Source organism: Petromyzon marinus, chromosome 73, assembly GCF_048934315.1.
Source record: "Petromyzon marinus isolate PM22_M1 ecotype Great Lakes invasive population chromosome 73, UKy_Petmar_22M1.pri1.0, whole genome shotgun sequence".
In the NCBI taxonomy this organism is placed as follows: domain Eukaryota; kingdom Metazoa; phylum Chordata; class Hyperoartia; order Petromyzontiformes; family Petromyzontidae; genus Petromyzon; species Petromyzon marinus.
In genome coordinates this window covers 7,325,792-7,351,715 of record NC_133739.1, presented here as the reverse complement: position 1 = coordinate 7,351,715, position 25,924 = coordinate 7,325,792, and the positions used below count along the sequence as shown (strand labels likewise).

The window sequence follows — 25,924 nt, the reverse complement described above, 5'->3', positions numbered from 1 at the left end:
TCGTAAGTATAATTTTCGTTTTCATATTGTCTTTGGATTTTCAGTTTTTATGAACTTTTCCAATGCATTATCCAACCCCTTTTAATACTCCAACTCCATCATCTTAATGTCCAGTGTGTAACTACTGTGATCGCCAACATTTTTCTTCTTCTCGTATATGTTGTTATCATGAGACATTACCCAGGAAAATATCATTTAGTCTAAATAACGTTTCTCAGGAAGATTCTGCCAAGTATTCACAAGCGTAACAGGCAATGTTGCTGTTGTTGAATAACCCCAAATGAGTGATGTGCAGGTGAGTTTTCAGCATCGGCATGTTTTGTCTATCACCAGTTGCATTTTCTGGGGCTTTTCGCTATGGTCGGAAACCGGAGAATCTGGAGGAAACCCATGCCGAGCAGGGAGAGAGAATAGAAGCTCCAAACAATGACGCTTACTGAAACCCTCATGTAGAACAAGGGGAGGACATTCCAACTCCATTCATTCACACGCTCTCTCACCCTCATGCAGAACAAGGTGGAAACATGCCAACTCCACCCAAAATAGAACCCGTCTGGAATTACTCTCATACCCTTTCTGGTGCACCACTCTGCCTCCCAATGCATACTTATTTAATTATTTCTGTCAATGTGGTGTTGACCTTGGATGCACCTCATGTAACTCCTAAACCCCGTCGATTCGGTTGCGTTGGATTGTGTGCTGACTTTACTGTTTCCTAACTTGTATTCTCCTGCACTCTTCAGTGTTGCTTGCAGCTGTTAAATCCAATGTCGGGGTTAATGTTTGTGTTGTATCGACTTGTTCATTCAATTCAGGGCCGGAGCCTTTTGCTCCCGCAGAGTTCAGAGCCGCCACGTCGCTCAGCAAGAGGGGCGCTTTTTACACGCTTTCTATGAACTCACTCTGTCTGTTGTTGTATCCTCAAATCTTGTAACTCAATTATAACCCACTTCCCGATGTGGTATCGACTGCAAGCTTGATATAATTATGTCATACTAATGACAATAACTGTATTCTATCATAAAAGTAAATAAATAAAACATTTTAAACAATATTTTTTTATACATTATGTTTCGGCTTGGGTCTAATTGTCTACGCTCAACTGGCGTTGCCTGTAAATCACCACGGTCCCTCACGTTATGGCAAGCTTTGGCGCCACTTCCAGGAGTCATGGAGTTCTTCCATTGCTAGTAGGGTACATTTCATTAAAGCGTGTTTTTTTTTAGTTTTCAAAAATATTACTTATTGTAGGAGATAGAAAGCAATCGGAAATTTACCCCCCATGGTATCTTTGTCCTTTGGCGATCCCGCACTGACCAACCCGCATAGTTTGAGGTGACCCTCATCATCAGGTGTAGTTGTCAGCAAATATCAGAGGAGGCTGGAATTGAGAACATTGCCTGCTATAGCAGCAAACAAGAGATCTACCCACTGACAAGACTTTGTCCTTGTGTTAACACCGCCTTCTACCACCAAAACCCCGCGGGGGTGGAAAATGGAGCGGGGACAGAAGGACCATTGCCCGTAACGTCACCGATTTAAAAAAAATATTTTAAGGCCACAGCGTTTATTGATGAATGCGTAAAATTTTTTGGTGACTGGCTCAGGATGAGTTTAGCTGTGCCAGTTCAATGCAGTCTGGAGCACCCTCCACCCCACAGGCATGCACGATGGATGAGCTGACCCCCTCCCCCACCTTCTCTCCGCACTTTGGTAGAAGGAACTAAAAACATTCGTGATATTTGAGTAAAAATATGGAAACTGAAAACTGTGACTATTGCCCAAACACAGCTAGTAGTAATAGTAATACTAGTAGTAATAGTAATACTAGTAATAATAGTGATATTAGTAGTAATAGCAATACTAGTAATAATAATAGTTCTGTACAAAGTGCCGGTCATCTCATAGCAATGTACAAACACAGCAGCAGCCAATCGGCGGTGGCCATAGCTCACGAAACACGGCAACACAATGAAGGAAACACTAAAAGCCATTTTCTGAATTGGCTAAAACCAACTACTAACTATCAACGAAGTAACTATTTTTATTTTAGCAGTTAGGGGCCACTGAGCTAAAAAGCTATTTTTCAGAAGCCACCTGGCCCCAAACGATAGAGCAATGAAGTTGATTATCACGTGGAAATTTATAGCAGCCAAATACTCTAAACGCATTTTTTTTATGTGGAGGGAAAAACAGGAGGATCCGGAGAAAAATCCACGTGACCACGGGGAGAACATGCAAACTCCAAACACACAGGCGTCAGGGTCGAGATAGAACCCACGCCCTCCTGTATACCAGGCGAGGTAGTTAACTTCTCGCGACTGCGGGGCCCAATGATGGTTAAAGAGAAATATAGATACGTTGTAAGGCAAGTTTTAAAAAGGGTCCACAGACTCAGAGATCCCAATAACTCATTTGCCATTAACTCTGCCTTATCCACTACTCAACAAACACCACCGCCACTCGCCACTAAGTGGCGGTGACGTCACCATGACGCTTGTGCCAGGCTATGTGCACGTTGAGGCCACGTGAAGTGTCGCACGCCCACTGGCAGGAGGTCACGGAACAGACCCAAGTGCCACGGGTCGACTGACTGAGATGACTGAGATGACTGGCTGATGCACCACCCGTGCCCCCTACTGTGCCAACCTGCTGTGCTTTCAGCCACCCGACACTCCGCTCGTTGTTGTGAGCATCGCTCCTTTGCCCTCCGTTGTTGTTCGAGGGCGACTGCCTCCAACTTCCCAGAAGCGTCCTTCACGAGCCTCCTCCATATCAGACTGCCACATACATAAGTACGGGACTACACTGGGAATTTATAAAATACAAGATAGGTGGCCGGATGTCTAAAATCCGGAGAAGAAGGCATTGCAGCAAGAGACGGCAGGTGGTAACTAATAAAGGGCAGAGAGAGAGATTAAAAGGGAGTGTCACCGATGGTCGGGGCATTTGCTCGGAAACTAATCAGCGACCACAGGTGGACGACACCGGGGTTGACTGTTCGAGATCAGCTAAATGAAAACCATCGAGGTTGACTGTTGGAGACTCAACTTGGTGGAAACCATCTGGGCTGTCTGTTCGAAAAACAACTTGGTGGAAACGACTGGGGCTGAAGAAAGTCGTAGTAATCACGAGTGTGGTGGTTGTTACGCTAGGAACTGTAAATACGTTCAGTTAGAAATAAAGCTCTACCTTCAAATATGGATGTCTCCAAGGAGCTTCTTTAAACATGCACACACACGAATACATCGTTAAGTGTGTAAGTGATGAGAACAAAACAAGCATAAACAAATAATAATACAGGCTGGAAAACCATGTGTCAAACAAGATACACACATTCCCTTTTATTAATGCACAGTCATTTGTGGATATGCAAAAATCCCCATCAGCATTTCCAGAATCCGTACCGGTAAGGTTTAAAGTTACAAATCACATTGCAAATGTAGCTGAATCCAGCACTAATCTTCTGCTTCAGGGATAAAGGAGGACAAGGCAATGGCTTTGTCAAGCTGAGAAGGGTGGGGTGAACACTTGAGGTAGTCGGTCACTCAATGGCACACTAGTGTAGGGGGCACAACGTTTATTCTACACTTTCCACAGTACAGGGGATAACTACACACAGGTCAGGATAACCGGCACACTGCCTAACCCAACACCGATGAGAAGGTGAAGACGGGGACGAAGAATTGCTTAGACGACGGGTTCCATTCCCAAACCGCAGCATCCCTGACCCAGCGATGGGGCCTCCCTTTTATCCTCCCCAGCGTGGCCTGGCTCCGCCCTCGGCCACGCCCCCTTCTGGAACCTACTAGAAGGTTCTCAGCTTCACCCCACGTGTCCCCTCTGTCACCTTTACTCTACATTAGTTACCCCGGCCTATCACTTGCCCTGCTGGTAGACTGGGCTACTACACCCATAATCCCGCTCTCTACCTGTAACCAGCGCTACACGCTCTCGTGACCCATTCTATGTCACTACACTTGTACGCAGATCACAGCCACACAGACACAGATGCACACCATCACTAAAAAAGGACAAAGATCCCCCATATAGCCTTAACAGACTGTTGGGGCAAGTGCTGTTCGCGAGTAGTACCTATGAAGGCCGGCACGGCAGACGAGGGGGTGGGTGGCCAGCACCACGCCCAGCCGCCTTTATCTCCCCAGTGACGATGTTTACACACCACACAGTAACGGGCAACTTTCTCCACCCGTGCTGAATAGCATTGTGAAGCTACGTCACATAACGCCTCTATGGCGTGAAGCCCCAATCACAGCACGCAGTTCCCAGCATTGAGAATCACTGAGTATGAAGAAAACGCCTGCGTTTTCCACCAACATGGACCCCAACTGAAAACGAAGCAAACCATTTCAAATAGTTACATTGGGATATAGTTGGACTTTGTGGTGAGAAGAAGATATTTATGAGGATGACTATTGAAGCACAATTATGCGAATTCACTGGAACATTAACTTGATGACTTTGTAAATTGGTGGGGAACACGGCCAGTATTGGTTGTAGGGGTCACGCAAGGGTCAAGGGACTACACCCAGAGAAAAATTGGATGCGATTGGAGGAAAAACCCCAAAAGATACGTTTTATTTTTCGTGTAGATTTTAGGTACAGCTGTGGTATAATAAAATATTTAAAAATACTTGAAAAAAACGCTTTAATGAAATGTACCGTACTCGTAATGGCAGAACTCCACAACTTCAGGAAGTGGTCCCGCAGCTTGCCATAACGTAAGGGGACCGTGATGATTTACAGGCAACGTGAGTTGAGCGTGGACAATTAGACCCGTAAAAAAGATTGTAAAAAAATACATATTTATAATTTTTAATGATAGAATATAGTATTGTCATCAGTATGACATACCTATACCAAGTTTGCAGTCGATACGACATTGGGAAGATGGTTGAAATTGACTTACAAGATTTGAGGATACAACAGAGTGAGTTAAATAAAAGTTTGTAAAATGTTTAAAAAGATGTATTGACATGTTTTTTTTATGATTGAATATAGTCTTGTCATCAGTATGACATAAGTATACCAAGTATGCAGTCGATAGCCCATTGGGAAGTGGGGAAAATTTGAGTTACAAGATGTTTTAAGGATACGACAACAGACGGAGTGAGTTAAATAAAAGCGCGTAATAAAAATACATAACATCAACGTGGACTGAACCCCATCACCACCACCCCGCGACTATTGAACAGCCGGATGCTACAGATCGAAAGTACTGGAGGTGTTGGTCGACCGGTCTTTAATTCACCGTAAAACTATTTTCTGTTCCAAAAGTCAGTCCCGCTCTCATCCTCGGACATGGTAACGTGGACAAGCCTGGCGCTGGCTGTTTGTGAGCCCATTGAGGGTGGGAGCAAACGCCCACAGCTGAGAGGGGTGCACGGCCAATTGAGAGAGCACGAACAGGAAGGACCCGGTACGGAGCTGCACGCGACTCCTCGCCAGGTGCCTCTCTCTGATTGGCTCGCGGGCTCCATAAGAAGAGGCTGCAGAGTCCGCGCCAGCAATAGAGAGGGGGGGCAGCTGGCGGCCTCCGACCGCCACCTCGTGATGGCGCAACGCGACCAACGCGACCAACGCGGACCAGGTACGGTGCACGGTGCGTGACTCTCATCAGCGGGACCTCCAGTTCGCCCTCTTCACTCACCAGACCAAGTGCATTTTGAGCAAACGTTTTTTTGAAAGCTCTATGATAGATTTAAAAAAAATATTCGTCCAATAACGTGATCTGTCTGGGAACAGGATGTAAATGTAACAGTGAATGAGTTAGAAGTTAAATGAACTACAGTACCGTCACTGCTCTGCCATGTAGAAGAGCTATTGCCTGAAATCTCACCTGTTTAATAAACAGTATGGAAAATTCATATTAGAGGTTTCAAGTTATTTGCTATTCACCATTGCCAAAACGGTATCATACAAATATCGCAAACACAGTCCGCTACAGTCAGCAGGTGATTGTAAAATCCACGCAAATATTACTGCACACGACATCAGTCGGGGCCATGAAAGATACTTCTTACAAAAACATGACGTTGTTGAACTTGGAGTACTTTATAATAATTATATAATCTGAGTTAAGTTCCACTTCACGGAAACCTTGTGTAACGGTGAGCTTCATCATTGACTTCTTCTCAAGCCGTAAGAGCACCGATGAGTCCTTACACAGCGTTCTCAACCTAACTTGATGGCAACTTAACAACTAAATTCAGTTTAGGTGGCCTCTGTCAGATGCAATGGAATGATCGGTGGGGTTCAATGTCCGAGTGTGTAATGTCTCATCCCACAGGTGTTTCTGAGGAGCAGCTCTTGCCGAGCATGAAGTCCATTGTTGAAGCAAAACGCCCAAAAGAACGACTGCAGAGAAGGTGCTTTTTTGGCTTGTTACAATTCATTATGCCGCAGTCGGACAAACAACGGAATCATGTATTTTGTTAAAGAAAATATAAGAATAGGTTTTTCCCCTTTTTTTTCCTGTTAAACAAAATTTGTTTAATACCAGAAAACTGCACCGGTTTTTACATTGTGGAAAAATGCTCCCAGGCTCGGATGTGTAGACCAATCAGTTTCAAGGACAATGTGTATATATAATCAGAGGTTTTTTTTTGCATTTTGACCACAGGTATTGTGGTTAATGCAGTAACATGAATCCTTGTAAAAAGGGTTTCAGTTTTGTTGCCAGAAAAAATTCGCCTAGTTATTTCAATGCTAAATTCTCCTGTTTTGATTTGTACTAAGTGCCTCGGTGAATGTGTATGCTCTGACTTCAACGTAACTATTTCTGTAGCAGTTACAAGCGAATGCCTTAATTTAGCTATTTCAATGCTAAATTCTATGCTAATTCCTTTTAACAATGGGTGCCTCTGCGGATTTGTATGCTTTAACTTTTAACATAGCTATTTCTGTGACCAGTCACAAGCTAATCATTCAGCCTTTTCAATGCTAAATTTTATGCTAATTCCTTCGTCAAGGCTCTTTGTTCCTCTCACACAGCTTAAAAGCCGTGATCTGAACGTGGCTCTCTCACTCCAGCGCTGTCCTACCAGACAGTCTCACTCCCTTCACCTGATGAAGGCCGCTTGTGTTGTGGCCGAAACGTCGTGAGAATATTATTGTGTTATTTTATTTTATCAATTTATTATTTTATTCTCATTCTACGTGACTTTACCGAAAGAACCAAAGAAGAAGAAAGACCCTATTCTTAGTTTTTTCGGTAAAGTCACGTTAAAGAGAAACAACAAAATAATAAAATATATATAAAACAATACAAAAAATTCTCACGACGTTTCGACCATAACTCAAACGGTCGTCTTCAGGTGTGTTGGTTCGCATAAATTTATTTTTAAACGGCGCATTTATTTATTTATAAAAAAACGTTAGCGCCACGCGCAACGATTTGGCAGTTTACCCAGGACTAGTCCATCTATATTTTGAAAAGAGGAGGGGGGAGACGAAATTTTTTATAATGTATGCTGTCTGAAAGCCACTGTAAGCGTGAACAATCAATTAAGAACTGAAATGGTTTATCAAATCTTTCCAATGATTGCTAAGATAGAATCCATCTTCTCGGTTGAAATTGTCTCGGTGCTTGTATATGTGGATAGCCTCATGAACGAATCTCTCATGGAAGCCAGATGGCTTACAAAGAACCTCTGTCTTGGAAAAGTCAATGGCATGTGAGCCCACTGAATTAGAACAATGATCTGCTACGGCCGAGGTGTTGGTCCTACCGTGTTTAAGGTCTGCTTTGTGTTTTTATTGTTTTATATATATTTTATTATTTTGTTGTTTCTCTTTAACGTGACTTTACCGAAAAAACTAAGAATATGAATTACTGCAGTCACGAAAGCTTTAAATCAAAATTTATGAAAGACCCTATTATATATTTTTTCGTGAAGAGATATTGAGAAGGAGGCGTATTGTTTTCTTAGTAAGAGAAGCAGAGAAGGGAGAGCTGTGAGGAACCTGGGGGCTGGAGTCTCGCAGATTTTGTCTCTATTGATGCAGGGAGGCAGCGCCGCAGTCGTAACTCGCCGTGCCTCACAGCCAGAAAGAGCCTCGATTCTATTCCTGAATCGGGTGCCCTCCTGTGTAGAGTTTTTATCCTCTCTCTGCTTTCCATGCGTTTTGTCCGACCCCCCCCCGCCCCCATAACTAAAACAATGCGTGCAAAATAACTGGTATTGGCCAAATATTATAAGTTGGCAGGACCCTCCTGAAAAGTCTTCAGAATCAGAGAGGCTTCCCGGGTAAATAATAATAATAACAATCGTTATGCTGTCAACATGAGTTCAGATCAGGAAGCGTTTTCACTCGATCTGAGCTGTTAACAACCGGACTTTGCTGCATGAAATCTCCAGCGAAACGTCCGTACAGATTTGAATATTGTAAGATTGCTCTCTAACAACAACAATAAGAGTGGTGGTGCAGCTGAAGCAGTGGTAAATTTGGCCACTTTTGATTCACGTTCACCACAAGTACTCTGCGTGGTTAATGCAGTGCTTGATGACGCCTTGGAAAAAAAAGTATACAAATACACTACACACTACTACTTTACACCACTACTATACACTGCACCAGGCTATGCGTTAATTGTGTGCTGACCGAATCTCTGTTGCATTGCACTACATTTCCAAATGTTGCTAAGTTTGTTTGGTTAAGTGTGCTCCCTCTCTCTCTCTCTGTCCTCGTGTTGTAGTAATTCTTGTAGTCACGAAAGCTCCAAATCTCTAATTGACATGCTAATTTATCTACCCCCCCCCCACCTCTCTCTGCCCCACTCTCTCTCTCTATTTAAGGCCTCGACACAGGCGTTGCTTCTATGCGTGCCTATGGGTGTGTCTCTGTTATCTCTCTCTGCTTTTGTGTATGTCTATGTGTCTTTTTATCTCTCTCAAATGTAGCAATCTTTGGAAGAACGTAATCAACCTGGTATGGTGTTGACTTATGTTAGCCGACTCTGTGTTGTATTGCATCACATTTTCCTATGTATACTAGGTTTGTTTTCTCTTTCATTTGTACCTGATAATGATTGCTTGTGTACCAATCGAAACGTCATATGCTATTATTAAATGTATTTTCTTTCTACGTTACTTTACTGAACGAACCAAAGAGTAATACCTGCAGTCACGAAAGCTCCAAATCAAGTATAATATGTTGTGAATATATAAATAAACAATGTATGCATGAGCGTTATAATATATATGCACATAGCTGTGTTAAAATGTGAATACATCCATATGATGTGGTTCAGTAATCTACTAATAGCAGGATGTAAATTTAAACTATGTTTTTGCCAAATGAAAGTTTAAATGGTGGTAAAATGTAAACCCTGTTCGGCATGTCCTGTAAAAATGGAGTCCTTAAGCTCATCCCAAGTGCATGGTTAGTGGAACACAGTCCTTATGAAGATGCTGTCTCGTGTATAAGGTTACCGAGGGGCGATGTGGCACTAGAACAGGGAAGGCATCTTTATCTATCCTGGGAATATCCTATGAGCAATGAAGCGCTTTTTCACAGTTGTCTAATCGGGGTGAATGAGCAAGTTACAAACAACGACAAAACGAACTACAGGATGACTCCTGACTAATGGGGGGTTACGTTCTTGAAAATTTTCACAATCAATAAATCTGCAATACGCAAACTAAAAGGCAATTAGGAAAATGAGGGTATGGTTCGTAATGACACCAACCCATTTTGTTCCAATGTAATACTATATGAACCCAACATTAAAAAAATAAGTGTTTTTGAATGTAAAATATGACTTATATTTTCTTCTTTAAATATATACGGTAATTGTATAGAATAAAAAAAAACGGAGTGCACAGTACTGTACACGTATAGCTGTGCAGCGCTGTACACTACAGGAAGAAAAATCGTGGGTGGCTGAACCTCACGGCCTCGTCAATGGATGGAGACAAGATGACGCCGCGTGTGTTTTTCCATTGCTCGGGAAGCCGTTGCTAGGTACACCGTTGCTAGGGGCGCCGTCGCTAAGGCTGATCGTTGGTTCTAACGGCACCGTCGCTAGGGAAGCCGTTACTAGGTACACCGTTGCTAGGGGCGCCGTCGCTAAGGCTGATCGTTGGTTCTAACGGCACCGTCGCTAGGGAAGCCGTTACTAGGTACACCGTTGCTAGGGGCGCCGTCGCTAAGGCTGATCGTTGGTTCTAACGGCACCGTCGCTAGGGAAGCCGTTACTAGGTACACCGTTGCTAGGGGCGCCGTCGCTAAGGCTGATCGTTGGTTCTAACGGCACCGTCGCTAGGGAAGCCGTTACTAGGTACACCGTTGCTAGGGGCGCCGTCGCTAAGGCTGATCGTTGGTTCTAACGGCACCGTCGCTAGGGAAGCCGTTACTAGGTACACCGTTGCTAGGGGCGCCGTCGCTAAGGCTGATCGTTGGTTCTAACGGCACCGTCGCTAGGGAAGCCGTTACTAGGTACACCGTTGCTAGGGGCGCCGTCGCTAAGGCTGATCGTTGGTTCTAACGGCACCGTCGCTAGGGAAGCCGTTGCTAGGGGCGCCGTCGCTAAGGCTGATCGTTGGTTCTAACGGCACCGTTACTAGGTGCACCGTTGCTAGGGGCGCCGTCGCTAAGGCTGCCCGTTGGTTCTAACGGCACCGTTGCTAAGGACGTCGTTGCTAGGGATGCCGTCGCTAACGGCACCGTTGCTCATGGTGTGGTTTGGGGTGTGGTGAGCAGCGCAGTTATGACGCGTACGGAAATCTCGCAGTCAACCGCGAATGGTCGACACACAGTGGTCGTGATTAGCAAACTGTACCTCAATAAATTTGGCGCAAATCCGCGACGGTTAACACGCGAGAGGGGATAGTTTGCTGTACTAACAGAAATAATGAGTGGACAGAGTCCTGCCCATACAGATGGTGGGTGTTGCATGGAGCGTGGTCAGCAGAAAGCCACGAAGCTGTCGGTTAAAGGAGGGAAGAGAAGAGTTGAGCACAGTTAAGGGAGGTGAAGGGTCGATGAAAGGGTGTAGAAGGGCAGTTAAGCCTGGGTTTTAAGAGCGTTCTGTAAAATTTCACATAAATAATACTCTGACACTTTTTTTTCCTGTCACATTCTGCCCCTCTGGTTGGCTGCTTAGTCGCGGTGACGTCACACACTACAACCAATCGGCGTGCACAACAGGACTCATTACCATAATTTTATACACTGGCTGCTCGCTGAGCGTTGCCTCACGGTACGTATCGCCTGTAAACGTGATGATACAAATGTACGATAATAAAATAAAGGTGAGGCACCCTATCCATACAATAATTAATAATCCTGTGCTGCAAAACGCAGTTTACGGCCGGGTCGCCACCTTACAATTTGGCCTGGGGGGGGGGGGGGTGGTGGCTCGGCCAATCTCCTGGCACTGGGAAACCGTGGAACCTCCCAATGAGGGGGCCCTCGGGTGAAAACTCATGGTACCAGGTGATTTTCACCACCTCCAGCACCTCCACGAGGCCCTACGTGGGGGTGCATGCGTGTGTTCTATGTGGGGGGGTTGCGACTGGATAGCAGCGCAGGGAGAGTTTTGCTCCGTGGTCGTGGCACCACATGAGCGCGGTTTGGTTTCCACCTCCCGCGATTTCCAAATCTCCAACCGTGTTGAGGCATCCACCACCGCTCTGCCCGCGTACAGTACTTGTCCGCATCTTTTGAGCGTCGTGCAAGCAGTCAAATCGTACTGCTGTAATGTATACCTCGTAAAAGTGTACACGTACAATACCATTAAATTTTGCCCTTAATCATGGCCCCTAAGCATTGGAATGCTGGTGAAGTTGAGCGTAATGTGAAATGTGCTAGGAGAGAGGTTTTTCTTTACGGAAAAAAAAAGTTTTATTTGCTCGGTCGGCCTTGCGCGTGGAGAGAGTGCGGCTTCGGTAAAACGGCAAATTAACTTTATAGCGAGACCCCGGTGTCGCGAATAATTGAACTCGTAACTAATTGATTTATTTTTGGTGGCTCCATCCCACCGCGCACATAAACGCCGCGATCCGCCTGGCACGGATGATTCCATTGGCACGTCGTCCAAGCACGGCGAGGACGAATGCGCAGAAGAGCTGAACAAGCGAATGCACTCCATGCTCGGGTATGGGCAGGATCATAACAAGTCTCATCCAAAGCTGCTCTCTTATCTTCATTATTTTTTGTGACCTACCAATGTCTGCGGCCAGGATCAATCAATGACAATCCCATTCCTTGCAGATATTTAGCAGATAAGATGCGTCGCACTGTTAATTCCTCCTGTGTGATAATACTTCTCTTGTCCGTGTCCATCTGTGCAGAGGTTTTATTTTTGTGGTTAAGCCATAGTACCCACACATACTGCTCGTATCAATGCGTATTAAAGGAGCGGCGACCCTCTACTCTGTAGAGTAACATTTTTATAAACGCTTGTTACAATATGAACAGGGCATTGAAAAAGCGTACTATTTTATGTAGTGTTTACAAAGTGTGTTCATAAATCCACACTGAGAAACACGATGACTGACAGATGGGTGTCAATTTTTTCGTTAGTGTATTTAAATGGAGGTTATATAGTTTTCAGTTGTAAAGGCATAGTTTAACAAGACAACACTGCCACCACTCCTTCAATCCCATTAGTGAAAAAGAGCAAAGTTTTTGTTTACATTCTTATATAATGTTTATATTATAATGTAATGTTTATGCGAGAGCCGGGGACTTATGGGACCCCGGGGTCCCACAATAATGTCCATATGGGTGTGAGCGAGTACACTAAGAACGATTATCATCGTCATCACCATGCTTACTGTCATCGTTATCTGAACTTCACTATCAACTTTTAAGGTAATTAACAGCGTCTTTGTTCACTATAAATATTAAAGGTTCATGCTATACAGTACTGTGCATATTTTCGTATTTACTGAATGCATAAGATGCATAATTAGGCTTAGCTGAGAGTGGCCACTGAACCTAACCCTCTATTTTCCATAAGCCTTTAGTCTTGCCAACCACGATCTTGCCAACCACGATTTTGCCAATCAAGTAGGTGTTCAGGAACCTTACCCCCACGGATGGCGAGGGATTGCTATGTTTTTATTCAATTGTTTTACCCATTTTGGGTTCAAAAGTATAACATTGTTGGAGTCTTCTCTTACTATTTTATATTCTTGGTTCTTTCGGTAAAGTCACCACGTAGAAGAGAAACAATAAAATAATAAAAATATAAAACAATAAGTTTCTCACGACGTTTCGACTGCAACACAAGCAATCATCATCAGGTGTGAAAACCACAGTAAGAAAATTTGAAAAAAGTGGCGTTTTTTTAACGTTAGCACCACGGAGAGCGATTTGGCAGTTTGTTCAGATGGACGAGTCCATCTATGTTCGGAAAAGAGGAGGGGGGAGACGAAAATAATGGATGTGGTCTGAAAGCCACCATAAGCGTGAACAATCAATTAAGACCCGAAATGGTTTATCACATCCTTCCAATGATTGCTAAGCCAGAATCCATCTTCTCGGTTGAAATTGTCTCTGCGTTTGTATATGTGGATAGCCTCATGAACGAATCTCTCATGGTAGCCAGATGGCTTGCAAAGAACCTCCGTCTTGGAGAAGTCAATGTCATGTGAGCCTACTGAATTATAACAGTGATCTGCCATGGCCGAAGTGTTCGTCCTACCGTGTTGTAGGTCTGCTTTGTGTTTACGAATGCGGTCCGAGACATGTCGTTTTCTCTTGCTGTTTATATACGGTCAAGCTTAGGCAATATTAAACATTTCCGAGCTGGACGTATGCATTAACGGTGTAGAACTACTTTTTGCTGACCCTAGTGGTACCTGGCCAAGTAGATTTAGATGATCCACTTCTCGTGAGCAGCATATTAAAGTATTCTGCTGCAGCATATTAAGGGTAAGGAGGAATACTGGAGGGAAAAGAGATTGTAGATCTTGCTGAAGGGATTACCGTTTGAGAGGCAGAAATTTACCTGATGAGATAAAGTCTGAGATTCATCCAATCCGTATTACGACTAGAGAAATAATCCTAGTATGAAGGAAACTGCCACATTGCATGCCCACTTCCCCACAAATCACCGTATTAGTTGAATCAACCTCGGGGAACATTGCCGTTGGGAAAGCTGCCGCTGGTATGGGTTGATTGATGGCTACCCATGAAGATGGTCAACCCAAAGGCCAAAGTGATCTACTGTTGGAGAAACAAGAAAAATTGTTGAAGTGTTAATGTAGCAATGGAGGATCTCAATAATTTTCCAGGCGTGTATGGTACGAGAGATACAAGGGCGTCACAAGGGTCGAGCGCCTAAGCATAGGTGTCGGAAACTGACATTGCACAATGCGAGGTCTACGATGTGATTGGCTGACTTGCTGATTGAGTGAGGGATTTTCTCTAGAGACTCGATGGATTGTGGCTTGTCATAGGGATTTTGCCATTTAATTCATTTGACAAATGACGGACCAATTTTGCCTCATTAAAGGGTCCTGACGGTGCATTATCAGGAGTCTAAAATGGAGGAGCTGGGCATCTGGAAATGGGAGCCTACGCATCTGCATGAACTTGCGAGAGCTTAACACACGGACCATTAAGGATGTAAGCCTTAGCCAGTTTATTATGGTTTCTCTAGGGGGACAACATTTGAGGTCCATCATGCGTAAGTACATCAGGTTCTACAACAGCTCTATGCACGAGGACGACAGGAGGTACACAGCCTTTGTACTACCCCAATAGAACTCCACAAGTTTAATTTGGATGCCACAGGTTATTTATAACAGCCAAGCCTCTTTCATGTAAATATATTTCGTGTTTGAACATCTTATCACCTGTCTTATTATCAGAAAGGGTGAAGCCTATTCTTATATTTTTTCGTAATTTTGAAACTGGCAAATGTGTCACATCGATGAAATTGGCACATGCGACCCCTTGCATGAACAAGAATGGCAAGGAAACTGGACCAGGAGTTTTGTGTTTATCGATTCCCGGCAAGGTTGCATGCAGATCATGGGACCAATTAAGAAAGTGAAATGGTTACGAATTTCACTAGATGTGCACATTGGACTATAACTGTTCTGATGCAGCTGATGGTTACGCCTGTGTCTTTGAGGAATGCTAAAGCCCGGAGGTGCGTTTTTTCTAGTTTGCTTGTCTCTGCGAGTATTTGGTGGCAGCTTGTTTCACCATAACAGGATCCAGGGTTATGATGCGCATTGAATTATTCAATTGTGCATACGGCAGTTTTGTTGCTTAAACTCCCGGACCAGGCTGGAGTACAGTGAATCTGACACTGAATAAGCTCAAAGATAGGTAAAGAGGGATTGATTAACTTATGATAGAGTGTAATATGAAATCATAAGATAATTGAAATGAGGCAAGACATAATTGCCTGAAATTCTCATTAAATTCAACATGTACTTTGTTTTTTTACAGAAATAAACAAGATCAGTCTGTTCCACCAATCCAAAATGTGGATATCGACAATCGTGCTGTGCATCCCGCGAAAGAAGTACAAACACCAATGAAGAATACACGTTTTGAAAAACTTCTGATGGATTTGGATTTAATGAAGTTCTACCCACAGAAATTGACGCTTGCCAAAGCTTTACAAATATCTAAAGTGACCCGTTCTGAAGAAAAGCCTAAGTGCCTGAAGGACGTGGCTATGCATTTCATTCAAAATTTGCTGAGGGCAAATTCTTCATCCAGGTCCACTGAATTCACCAATAGTGAGACGCTTGTACAATATACTCCTAAATCAACATCTAATTATCGACGTAGGTCCAATCGAGTAGGTAAATCACGAGCATCAAATTCTATTGACATATTGGATTTAATAACCGCACTGTTTCTGTGCTCTGACACCTTCTTACAGCAGGCACTCATGGTGAAGATGTCGCAGTGTCACTTTGCTTTGCCGCTTCTCTTACCCGACTTAAATGAAGGAAATATCACATTTTTAGTGCAGGCCATGCAATCAGTCGTTCACATATGGGGACCCCATCATAAACTGGCCATAAAAGGCTACACCGAGGATTCGATGTCTGTTGTAGCCATGCCTATGATTGCATTTGTACGGCTCGGTGGGTCCAGCATCTCTAAATCAGAGCTGCTCAACTCAATTCTGAGCAATGACAAAGAAGATGTATTCGTTCATCGAGACATGCAAAGTGGTAATTCTCTCAGACACATTTCAAATGGACTTGTGGAAATAAGTTTCTATTTTCCACCTGGGGATAAAAGCTCCGATCTCTGGTCAGACATATTTGCAGTGTTAAATCTCCGAGGCGATGTCAGAGAGAGCCTGACTCAATTAAAGTTTCTGAAAAATGCCTGTGATGCAATGGTTATTCTGATTGAAAATTTTGGAGAAGATGAACGAAAATTTGTAACCACAGATTTTAATTCAAATTCAAAAATGTTTTGGCTGAAAAATACAGATGAAAATGATGAAACAGATGAACTCTTAGAGCAAACCTTAGATGAACTGGGTGTTCAGGACGTAAATGTATGCGATTTAGAGAAAAATAACAAGGTTATCATTGGCAACCTTTTTCGTAAGTTCATGAAGGATGTATTAACTCGCTGTAATGTCACAAATAATCTGAAAATGATATCTGAAAGTGTCACAGATTTAACTATTAAAATTGATGCAAATAACATAAAACGTCAAAGGAGTGCAGAAGCGATCAAAGATATTCTGCAAAAAATGGGAGCCTGTAATGGTGTCCGTGAAAATTGTTTTCCTTGTCAAAGTGAAAAGTTGTGGCACAAATGGTCAGACACAGAAAAAGAATTGTGCCGGTTGAAGAAGGGAAGCGGTCTTGAATATACGAACCAATTGAGAACGAAAAAACGAAATCTCCGCCTTGAACAAGTGAAACGGATTTCACCAACAATGACAGAATTTATTTCAAAAAATTCTAAATTTGATGAAGAGGAGTATAAACTATTCTTACATGGGCTGGAACTCGAACTGAATGATAAAACAAGAAAAACAATGCGTGACAAAAATAAAATCGTCAATGCACTTGGTGCTCATGACATAAGCAAAGAGCTTCAGCCATCAAATATGAAGTCTTCTTTGTCTACGGTTGGTTTGGAGCATTTCTTTCGTGAAGTTGCACAGATCTATGAAGCATCTAAAGATTGTGAGATGCATCCAGATTACAAGAATCTTTCAGCTCGTATGGCACATTTGTTTCTGGATGGATTTCCCATGGAGCTCCTTGATGGAGACGCTGGATGCATTCCCATTGACTGGGTCACAGACGTATTCGGAGAAGTAAACAACATCCTATTGGGAGACGTAAACAACATTCTGAAACGAGACCCCCGCATATTTGTGCTGTCTGTGCTGGGCGTGCAGAGCTCGGGGAAGTCCACGTTGCTCAACACCATGTTTGGTCTGCAGTTCGCAGTGAGTTCTGGTCGCTGCACACGCGGCGCATTCATGCAGCTCCTCCGCATTGACGATGAGCTAACAGAAGAGCTCGGGTTTGAGTTCATTCTGGTGATCGACACAGAAGGGTTAAAAGCTCTTGAGCTGGCAACGCTCGAAAACAGCTATGAGCATGACAATGAGCTAGCAACACTGGCTATTGGTCTCGGCAATGCTACTATTCTTAATGTCAAGATGGAAAATGCAGAAGAAATGAAAGACATTCTGCAGATTGTTGTTCACGCTTTCTTAAGAATGACTGAAGGCGGAAAGAAACCCAGCTGTGTGTTTGTCCATCAGAATAGTGGAGGTGTCTCTGCTCATGAGAAGAATAAAAAGGACCAGGAACGTCTTCTTCAGATACTGAACGAGATGACTGAGGCAGCTGCAAAAATGGAAGAGAAATCGATGTATTATAAACGCTTCACAGATGTTATAGATTATGATGCAGAAAACGACAAATGGTACATCCCTGGACTCCGGGCTGGTGGTTCATCTATGGCTCGGGTCAGTTGTACATATAGTGATGAGGTTTGGAAACTAAAAAAACACCTCCTAGAAAAATGCAAAAAACGTGCAAAGTTGGGAAACATTTACACGTTGCCAGAATTCAGTGCATGGATAAAGACGATGTGGACTGCAATGAAAAAAGAAACCTACGTCTTCCATTTCCGGAACTTTCTTGTTCTTGAAGCATACAACACGTTATGCACTGCATATACAGGATGGGAATTAAATCTACGTATGAATATTATTTCCTGGATGCAAAATGTGTCCAATAAAGTAAAACGTGCGTCACATGAAGAGCTTTTAAATTTGAAAAGAAGCCTCGCTAAAGATGTTGATGATGAAGTTTTAAAAGAAGAATGTAAATTTAAGGACTGTTTGTCAGATTATTTTAAGAAGGTTTCTGAAAAAAACAACCTTGTTGAGAAGTACAGACAGGATTTTCTCATTAGTGTTCAACAATTATGCTCTGTGGTGTCAAATGAGACTCTTAGCAAATGCAAGGAGTGCATCGATACACATGAATGCCTAGAATCTTACAGAAATGTAGAAACTCAGTACAAACAAACTATAGGTGGGAAAGTTAAAAGGGTCTTGGAAAATTGCACACATTCAGACAAAGGATTGGACGAAGAGGATCTTCAGAAGACATTTAATGTAATTTGGTCTGAAACGGTTTCTGATCTCAAAAGAATTACATTGCAAGAATGTGACGTGAAACGTGACATGGAAAAATCATTGCTTTATTTGACGAAGACAGATGCAGGTCACTTCAAGGAAAAGTTGCAAAGTTGTTCTTGGTCTGATATAGGAAAAAATGATTTTAAGACGCTTAATACCCACTACAGTGTTATAATACATAAAGCAAAATCACTTGAGGAAAACACTGCACTAAACAGCATTGTAAATCTCTCCAGTGACATTATTGATAAATGCAAACAATTCATACAAACCAAAGCAAATGCTGCCACAGATTACTGGCCAGCTTACTGTGATGAACTGCTGCAGCAAGTAGATTTGATTTTGAAAAACACACCCGATGATACAAAACAATACAGCAAAAGTTTCGTAATAGACATCAAGATGTATGTTTGCTCCATTGCCATCGACCCTTTCACAAAGCAACATGAGCGTTTTCTCAAGCTAAACGACCCATATACTCGACTTGAAGAGCTTAAAGGATCATATTTCAATTTGCTGACGTCAATGTGTAAAACTGAAGATGGAAAACAAAGAAATATTATCGCCCTTTGTGATGGATGCCTTAAACCCGCATTCTTGGAAGTTCTAAAAGAACAATTAGGGACAATTATAGTCCGGCACGTGAAGGCAAACAATGTTCTTTCAAATCGTAAAGCACTTCAAGCGACTATTTTGTCGTCCCTACTGAATGGAGACGACTTTGACACCTTAACCAGTTTCATCCACGACTCCAACAGCTTCACTATGTCAGTGATTAAGGATCTCATTGTAGAGCATTGCACACAAAAGTATGAAGAGAATAAAGGGAAGCCCTATAAGATCCAATGCTTGGCACAACCTATTCTCGATGGGATCATGGCAAAATTAAACAATGCGATATTAAAAGAAACGGAACACACCGAATCTATTACAGTGGCTGATTTGTTAGAAAAACTAGAATCTAATCTCATAAAAGACATCGTCATGAAATTTGACTTCCTTCAAGTTGTGGGACCCCACACTCTTGAAAACCCAGACAAGATCAAAGAGTTTAATAAAGAAGTTAGTGAAGGAATTAAGCGAGTGAGCTCCGAAATTATTAAAGATTTGTGTAGCTTGGAAAACCTTAACACGTTATTGGATGAAATGCCAGTGAAGCCACATGAAGAGATATTCAAGACCGTGTCTGGCTGTGGGCAACTTTGTCCCTTGTGCAAGGCCCCTTGTGACAGGGGCGGCAGTGCTCATAGGGAGCACGGGGCAGCGATGCATTACCCTCAAGGGCTGTGCGGCAGGAAGTGTAGCGACGGGACTCTGATCGTCGATGTATGCACAACGTCTGTGGCAAAAAGCAAATATTCATATCTAGAAGCACACTCGTTCACTAACGAGGATACTAATGAAGAGGGGTATGAGTACAGGAACTATCGTGAAGTTAATGACTATTACAAATCTTGGGACATTCCACCAGATAGCACTGAGCTGGAGCCACCAATTTGGAAGTTTGTTTTCTCTAAATACAATGAAAAACTTGCTAAGATGTATGAAACCAAATCAGCCGAACTCCCGGAAGAATGGGCTCTTGTAACAAAGGAAGCTGTGGAAAACAACTTGAAAGAAAAATACGGGAAAATAGAAAATATAAGCCTATTTTGGAATCTTATGAAGAATACCATTGACTATATTCGAAATATTGCACACGGTTTTGTGAACATTACTGGGATAAAAAAAAAACATCTCTTCAAACATCCAACCTCACACACGGATTCTCACTAAATTCCCAGTCGAGTAAAATGATCCTGTATACATATGTTTTTCTCTACACTCCTACTTTGAGCGCATATAATATCAAGTCATCCACAATCACCTCACAATCGATTCGATTGTTATACACCGAGGACCTTTATCACACTTTATCTTTTGATCATTTTCTCTATCGGTCTGAAACCGTTTTACCTTGCAAAATCACTTCCTCACTTTCCCCAACAGCTTTTCTCACCTAGGCCTCTTTATATAAAGTAAGAATAAACATAACTCTCTTCCTAAAATGACCTAAACAATCCCACCTCAGAGGACCAGTATTCATGGGGATCAATTTGCCAAATTCTGCTCATGTATGGTGACATAGTTGGACAGGACAAGCATGTCCGTCACTGCACTCGGACAATCACCTTGCTCAACTTTTGAGAGGGACTTTTCAAACATTTTTTTTTTAGATACCAAAAAATGTCATTGGAATCTTGTGATTCTGTGAGATGAATCGAAAATGTTTTTTTTAATTATAGCTTTAATAGCTTGTATATCAATATATTAATAATTTTTATGGTGTAAGAATGTACGTGTTGCTTAAGTTTTAAGAGCAAAGCCCGTGCAGGGATGTAGATCTCAGGGAATTATTTACTTTATAGATGTACAGTAATACTCTCTACCTTGTAATAGTTTTGACTCGTTGCACCTCATGTTGTGAGTATCTCCATCACTGTTGGAGTTACCCAAAGGGACATACCTAGATCCCTCTCACTGTGCTGGCATACAGCGACCCAACTGACTGATCCCAGCTTCCACTGGCGCCTCCTTGAGCGAGCCAGGGACTGAAAGCCGGGGACTCTGGTACTGCCTCTGTTGGAATCATCCCGGGCCAGAACAACCCCGACTCTGGCTTCTTTCTACGGACCCATGCAACACCCACGTATCCTACCCAGCCATCTCAAGAGTCTAAAGACTCTTCGGTTGACCAATTAACATCCCACTCCACAGCTCATTAACCCTGCATCCAACCACTACCCAAAAGCATATGCACTGTCGCAAAACCCAGTTACACAATCGTTATCAGCACTTCAGCCAGAGTGATTCTCTACATCACCTTTGGAGACCAACATGCACTGTACAAGTTAGCATTTGTATCCAGCATCTGTTTAATTCGATCCAGCTTCCAGCCTCCACTACCATGACACTCACCGTCACAACCATCCTCACAACAAAGGCCCCAGCTCAGTAATGCATAGGCACCCATTCGCCAGAATCATCACCCTCCACCTCCATTCCATGCCCACTCCGGAGAAGAAACTAACCATTAGAACTTGGACAAGCCCAGCCTGAGACCAGCTCTGAAGACTCATGACACCACTGGAACAATCACCTTGCTCAACTTTTGAGAGGGACTTCTCAAACGTGTTTTTAAGATACCAAATATTGCCATTGTAATCTTATGATTTGTGAGATGAACCGAAAATGTACGATTCTTTTTTAATGATAGCTTTAATGGCTTGTAAAGCAATATATTAATCATGTTTATGGCGTAAGAATGTACGTATTTCTGTAGTTTTAAGACTTGATTGGTCTACAATTTACGCTTCGATTTATTGGCGAATTGTTACTTCATGTGATTAAACACGACCCCTCCATAGCACCGCTGGTTTGGTTGATTTGTCGAAATCTTTCATCCACATGAAACAGAACAACGCTACCACTCCACCCCCACCCACCAAGCACGTGAGGCACTAGGGGCATGGTGCGTAGCAAGATCTGAAATCGCTGCAACCCTCAAAAACGCTAAGTTGCCACCCAGCAACATCAGCAAAGACGAACGTTTTGAATTATCTCAATTAAAAAATAGGGATGATATTGTCGTCCTCTCAGCCGACAAAGGCAATGCCACTGTCATCATGGACAAAACAGAATATAACAACAAAATTCAAGAACTACTCAACGATGGCAGCTACACAAAAATAAAAAAAGAGATCCCACCAACAGCCTGGTCACCAAAACGAACAAAATAATCTCTGATTCAACAGCATTAATTGATGAGATCAAACAGTTCTCGTTGAAGCCCTCTGCTGCCAGACCACCAAGATTATATGGCCTTCCAAAGATACACAAAGAAGATACACCCCTTCGTCCCATCGTCTCTACTATCAGCTCCCCCACCTACAAACTGGCACGTTTTCTTGCTGATATACTGCGACCTTTCACTAGAAAAACCACCTCTGCGGTACTAAATTCTACTCACCTGGTATCGACAATCAAAGGCATTTCCCTGTCCCCAAACGACCTGCTTGTCAGTTTTGATGTGGTGTCCTTGTTCACCAAAGTCCCGGTACCTGACACCATCGCTATCATTGAAGACCTGGTTCATCAAGGACTGCATACTGATGTACCCCCCCTGGTGAGACATTGCTTAACCAACACTTACTTCACCTGGAATGGAACTTTCTACAAACAAACTGAGGGCACCCCAGTGGGCTCCCCCCTATCTTCGGTTGTAGCCAACGTATTCATGGAAAAATTTGAAACTGACGCCATCCAGACTGCCACTCTACGCCCGACCTTATGGAAGAGGTACGTTGATGACACCTTTGTCATCTGGCCACATGGCCAGCCTGCTCTAGACCAATTCCGCGACCACATCAATTCCATACACCCAGCCATCAGATTTACCATGGAGGTCGAAAAAGATGGCAAACTACCCTTTTTGGATGTCTTAATTAAAAGAAGACATGATGGTTCAATGAGCCACTCTGTCTACAGGAAAGCTACCCATACAGATGCTTACTTGAAACCGGATTCCCACCATCATCCATCCCAGAAGAACTCCCTCATCAAGACTCTATACCATAGAGCCCAATGCATTTCCGACCAGGAACACATTACCAGTGAACTCAAGCACGTACACCAGGCTCTCAGGGCTAATGGCTACTCCGACTACACAATCCGCGAAGCCATCACTCCAGTCATGAAGAAGGATCCTCTTGTGGAGCCACTCAAAACCATCACCTTACCCTACATTGCAGGGGTCACTAAAAATATCTCCAAAATCCTGAACAAACACAAGATCCAGGTCCGATTCAACACAGTACATAAAATCCGTGATTTAGTTCCATCTGTAAAAGATGCTGTTCCAGACATACAGTACCCGGGCGTTTACAAACTAAAGTGCCTCTGTGGTAGTAGCTACATTGGAGAAACCAAAAGACATATCTCGGACCGCATCCGCGAACACAAAGCAGACTTGAAACATGGTAGGACGAACTCCTCTGCCGTGGCAGATCACTGTTATAATTCAGTGGGCTCACATGACATTGACTTCTCCAAGACGGAGGTTCTTTGCAAACCAACCGGCTACCATGAGAGATTCGTTCATGAGGCCATTCACATATACAAGCACAGAGACAATTTCAACCGAGAAGATGGATTCAGGCTTAGTAACCACTGGAAAGATGTTTTTAATCATTTCTGTTCTTAATTAATTGTATTTTTACGATGACCTTCAGACCGCAGCTCTTTCGCCAGCATTGCCTCTTAATACCTCTCACACCACGGTTAATGGTATAGTTTTACAATATGGAGCATACTAGGGCCTCGCAGCTGTCTCTCTCCCCCTCCTCTGTTCCGACCATGGACGAACTCGTCCGTCTGAACGGGGCCCGTAGCTATCCGTGGTGCTGAAATTTGAGGCTTAAAGGCCCTATCTGAACGTGGCTCTTTCACTCCAGCGCTGTCCTACCAGACAGTCTCGCCCCCCTTCACCTGATGAAGGCCGCTTGTGTTGTGGCCGAAACGTCGTGAGAATATTATTGTGTTATTTTATTTTATCAATTTATTATTTTATTATCATTCTACGTGACTTTACTGAAAGAACCAAAGAAGATGAATCATTGCAGTCACGAAAGCTTTAAATCGAAATTTTGGGTGTTGTTATTTCTCTGGATCAAGCATTGGCTGGTAACCACGTCCAAGTATCCAAATATATAACCTGCGATATGAGGTGGTGTTACTTGACCTGGTTAAGATTCATTTTAGGACACATCACACTGATGTGTCCGTTTGAGTGTACGTGTGTGTATGTGTAAGTTTTTGTTGATGTGTGTGTTTGTACGTCTTTGTGTGTGTTTAGCGCACTAAGGTGCCATCTGTTGAGGAAGTACTGAAGGTGATCCAGAGTCTGTGACCAGCAAAGGCACCGGGGAGAGATGATCTCCCAAGCAAAATGCTGAGGGAGGGTGGCGTTTGTGCGCAGACTGCCCTATATGACATCATAACAACAGTCTGGACCACTGGACGGGTTCCGCAGGATTGGAAGGATGCGCTGGTGGTCCCCCTCTTTAAGAAGGGGGACCAGACAGACTGTAACAACTACAGGGGCATCCCACTCCTCAGTTGGCAGGGAAAGGTCCTGGCAAGGATTATTCAACATCGCCTTGCCAGGCACGCTGAGGAGAGGCTTGCCGAGCCCCAATGCGGTTTCAGATGCCATATTTTTTGTCCGTCTGCTACAGCAAAAGTGTAGGGAATTCCAACAAGACCTACATCTCTGCTTTATTGTCCTGGTCAAGGCCTATGACACCTTCAGTAGACTTGGGCTCTGGGTTATTCGTGCTTTCAGAGTCCCTGACTCTCTGCTCACGATCATTAAGGACCTTCATGATGGTGAGCAGGCCAGGGTAAAACTACGTGGCCGGGAGTCGGAGCCATTCCCTGTGCACCTTGGTGTGCGACAGGGATGTCCTCTGGCTCCCACATTCTTTAACATATATTTCGACCACGTAGTTTGAAAAGCCTTTGATGGCTGTACCGGAGGAATTTCCATCTGGTCCAGATACAATGGGAGGCTGATCGATGCCCAGGTGTGATCAAGGGATGGCTGCCTATTGGTCAACCATGTTATGTATGCCGATGATCTGGTAATTGCCGCTCAATCAGAGGAGTTTGAGGCGCTGCTGCTGAACCTGGAGCATGCCACGAAAAGGGCCTTACCATCAGCCCCATCAAAACTAAGCACCTGCCTGGGTATTTTGTACCATCGGACACTCCATCCCCCACAACTCCCAATTAGTGATGGGGCAGTTGTGGAGAGAGGAGAGTTTCCATACCTGGGCAGTATGCTCATGAACAGCTCCGGTTTGACAGCAGAAGTCTCACTCCGAATCAGTCGAGCAGCAATATCTTTTCATCGAATGCATAACGCTGTGTGGAAGCTACCTGGTCTATCGCTCTGCACGAAGCTTCAGGTCTTCTCAGCCACAGTCATGCCCTTCCTTCTCTACGCTTGCGAAACGTGGTCCCCCCTAATGGAACATCTTTGCCGGTTAGAAATATTTAGGCCGGCCTGCCTACGATCCATCCTGAGTTTAACCAGGCTGGATTGTATGAGGAGCTCGCAAAAAGATCTGGGCAAAGTCCCATCGGTAAGCTCCTCCGGCAGGCAAGGCTGCGTTGGCTGGGCCATGTAGCCCGCATGCCCAGCCACCGCATGCCGAAACAGCTTTTGTTTGGCCGGATAGAGGGGGCTAAACG

The 25,924-nt window shown here is 43.6% G+C and overlaps 1 protein-coding gene across 1 annotated transcript; it reads left to right on the top strand.

The window, feature by feature from the left end:
- Positions 1-5,307: 5,307 nt before the first annotated feature.
- LOC116957380 (interferon-induced very large GTPase 1-like) lies at positions 5,308-22,037 on the top strand. The gene is made up of 3 exons (XM_076055876.1): positions 5,308-5,611; positions 6,311-6,389; positions 15,436-22,037. Exons 1-3 carry the CDS (start codon positions 5,323-5,325, stop codon positions 20,405-20,407), a joined length of 5,340 nt encoding a protein of 1,779 aa, XP_075911991.1. The 5' UTR covers positions 5,308-5,322; the 3' UTR covers positions 20,408-22,037.
- Positions 22,038-25,924: the final 3,887 nt, after the last annotated feature.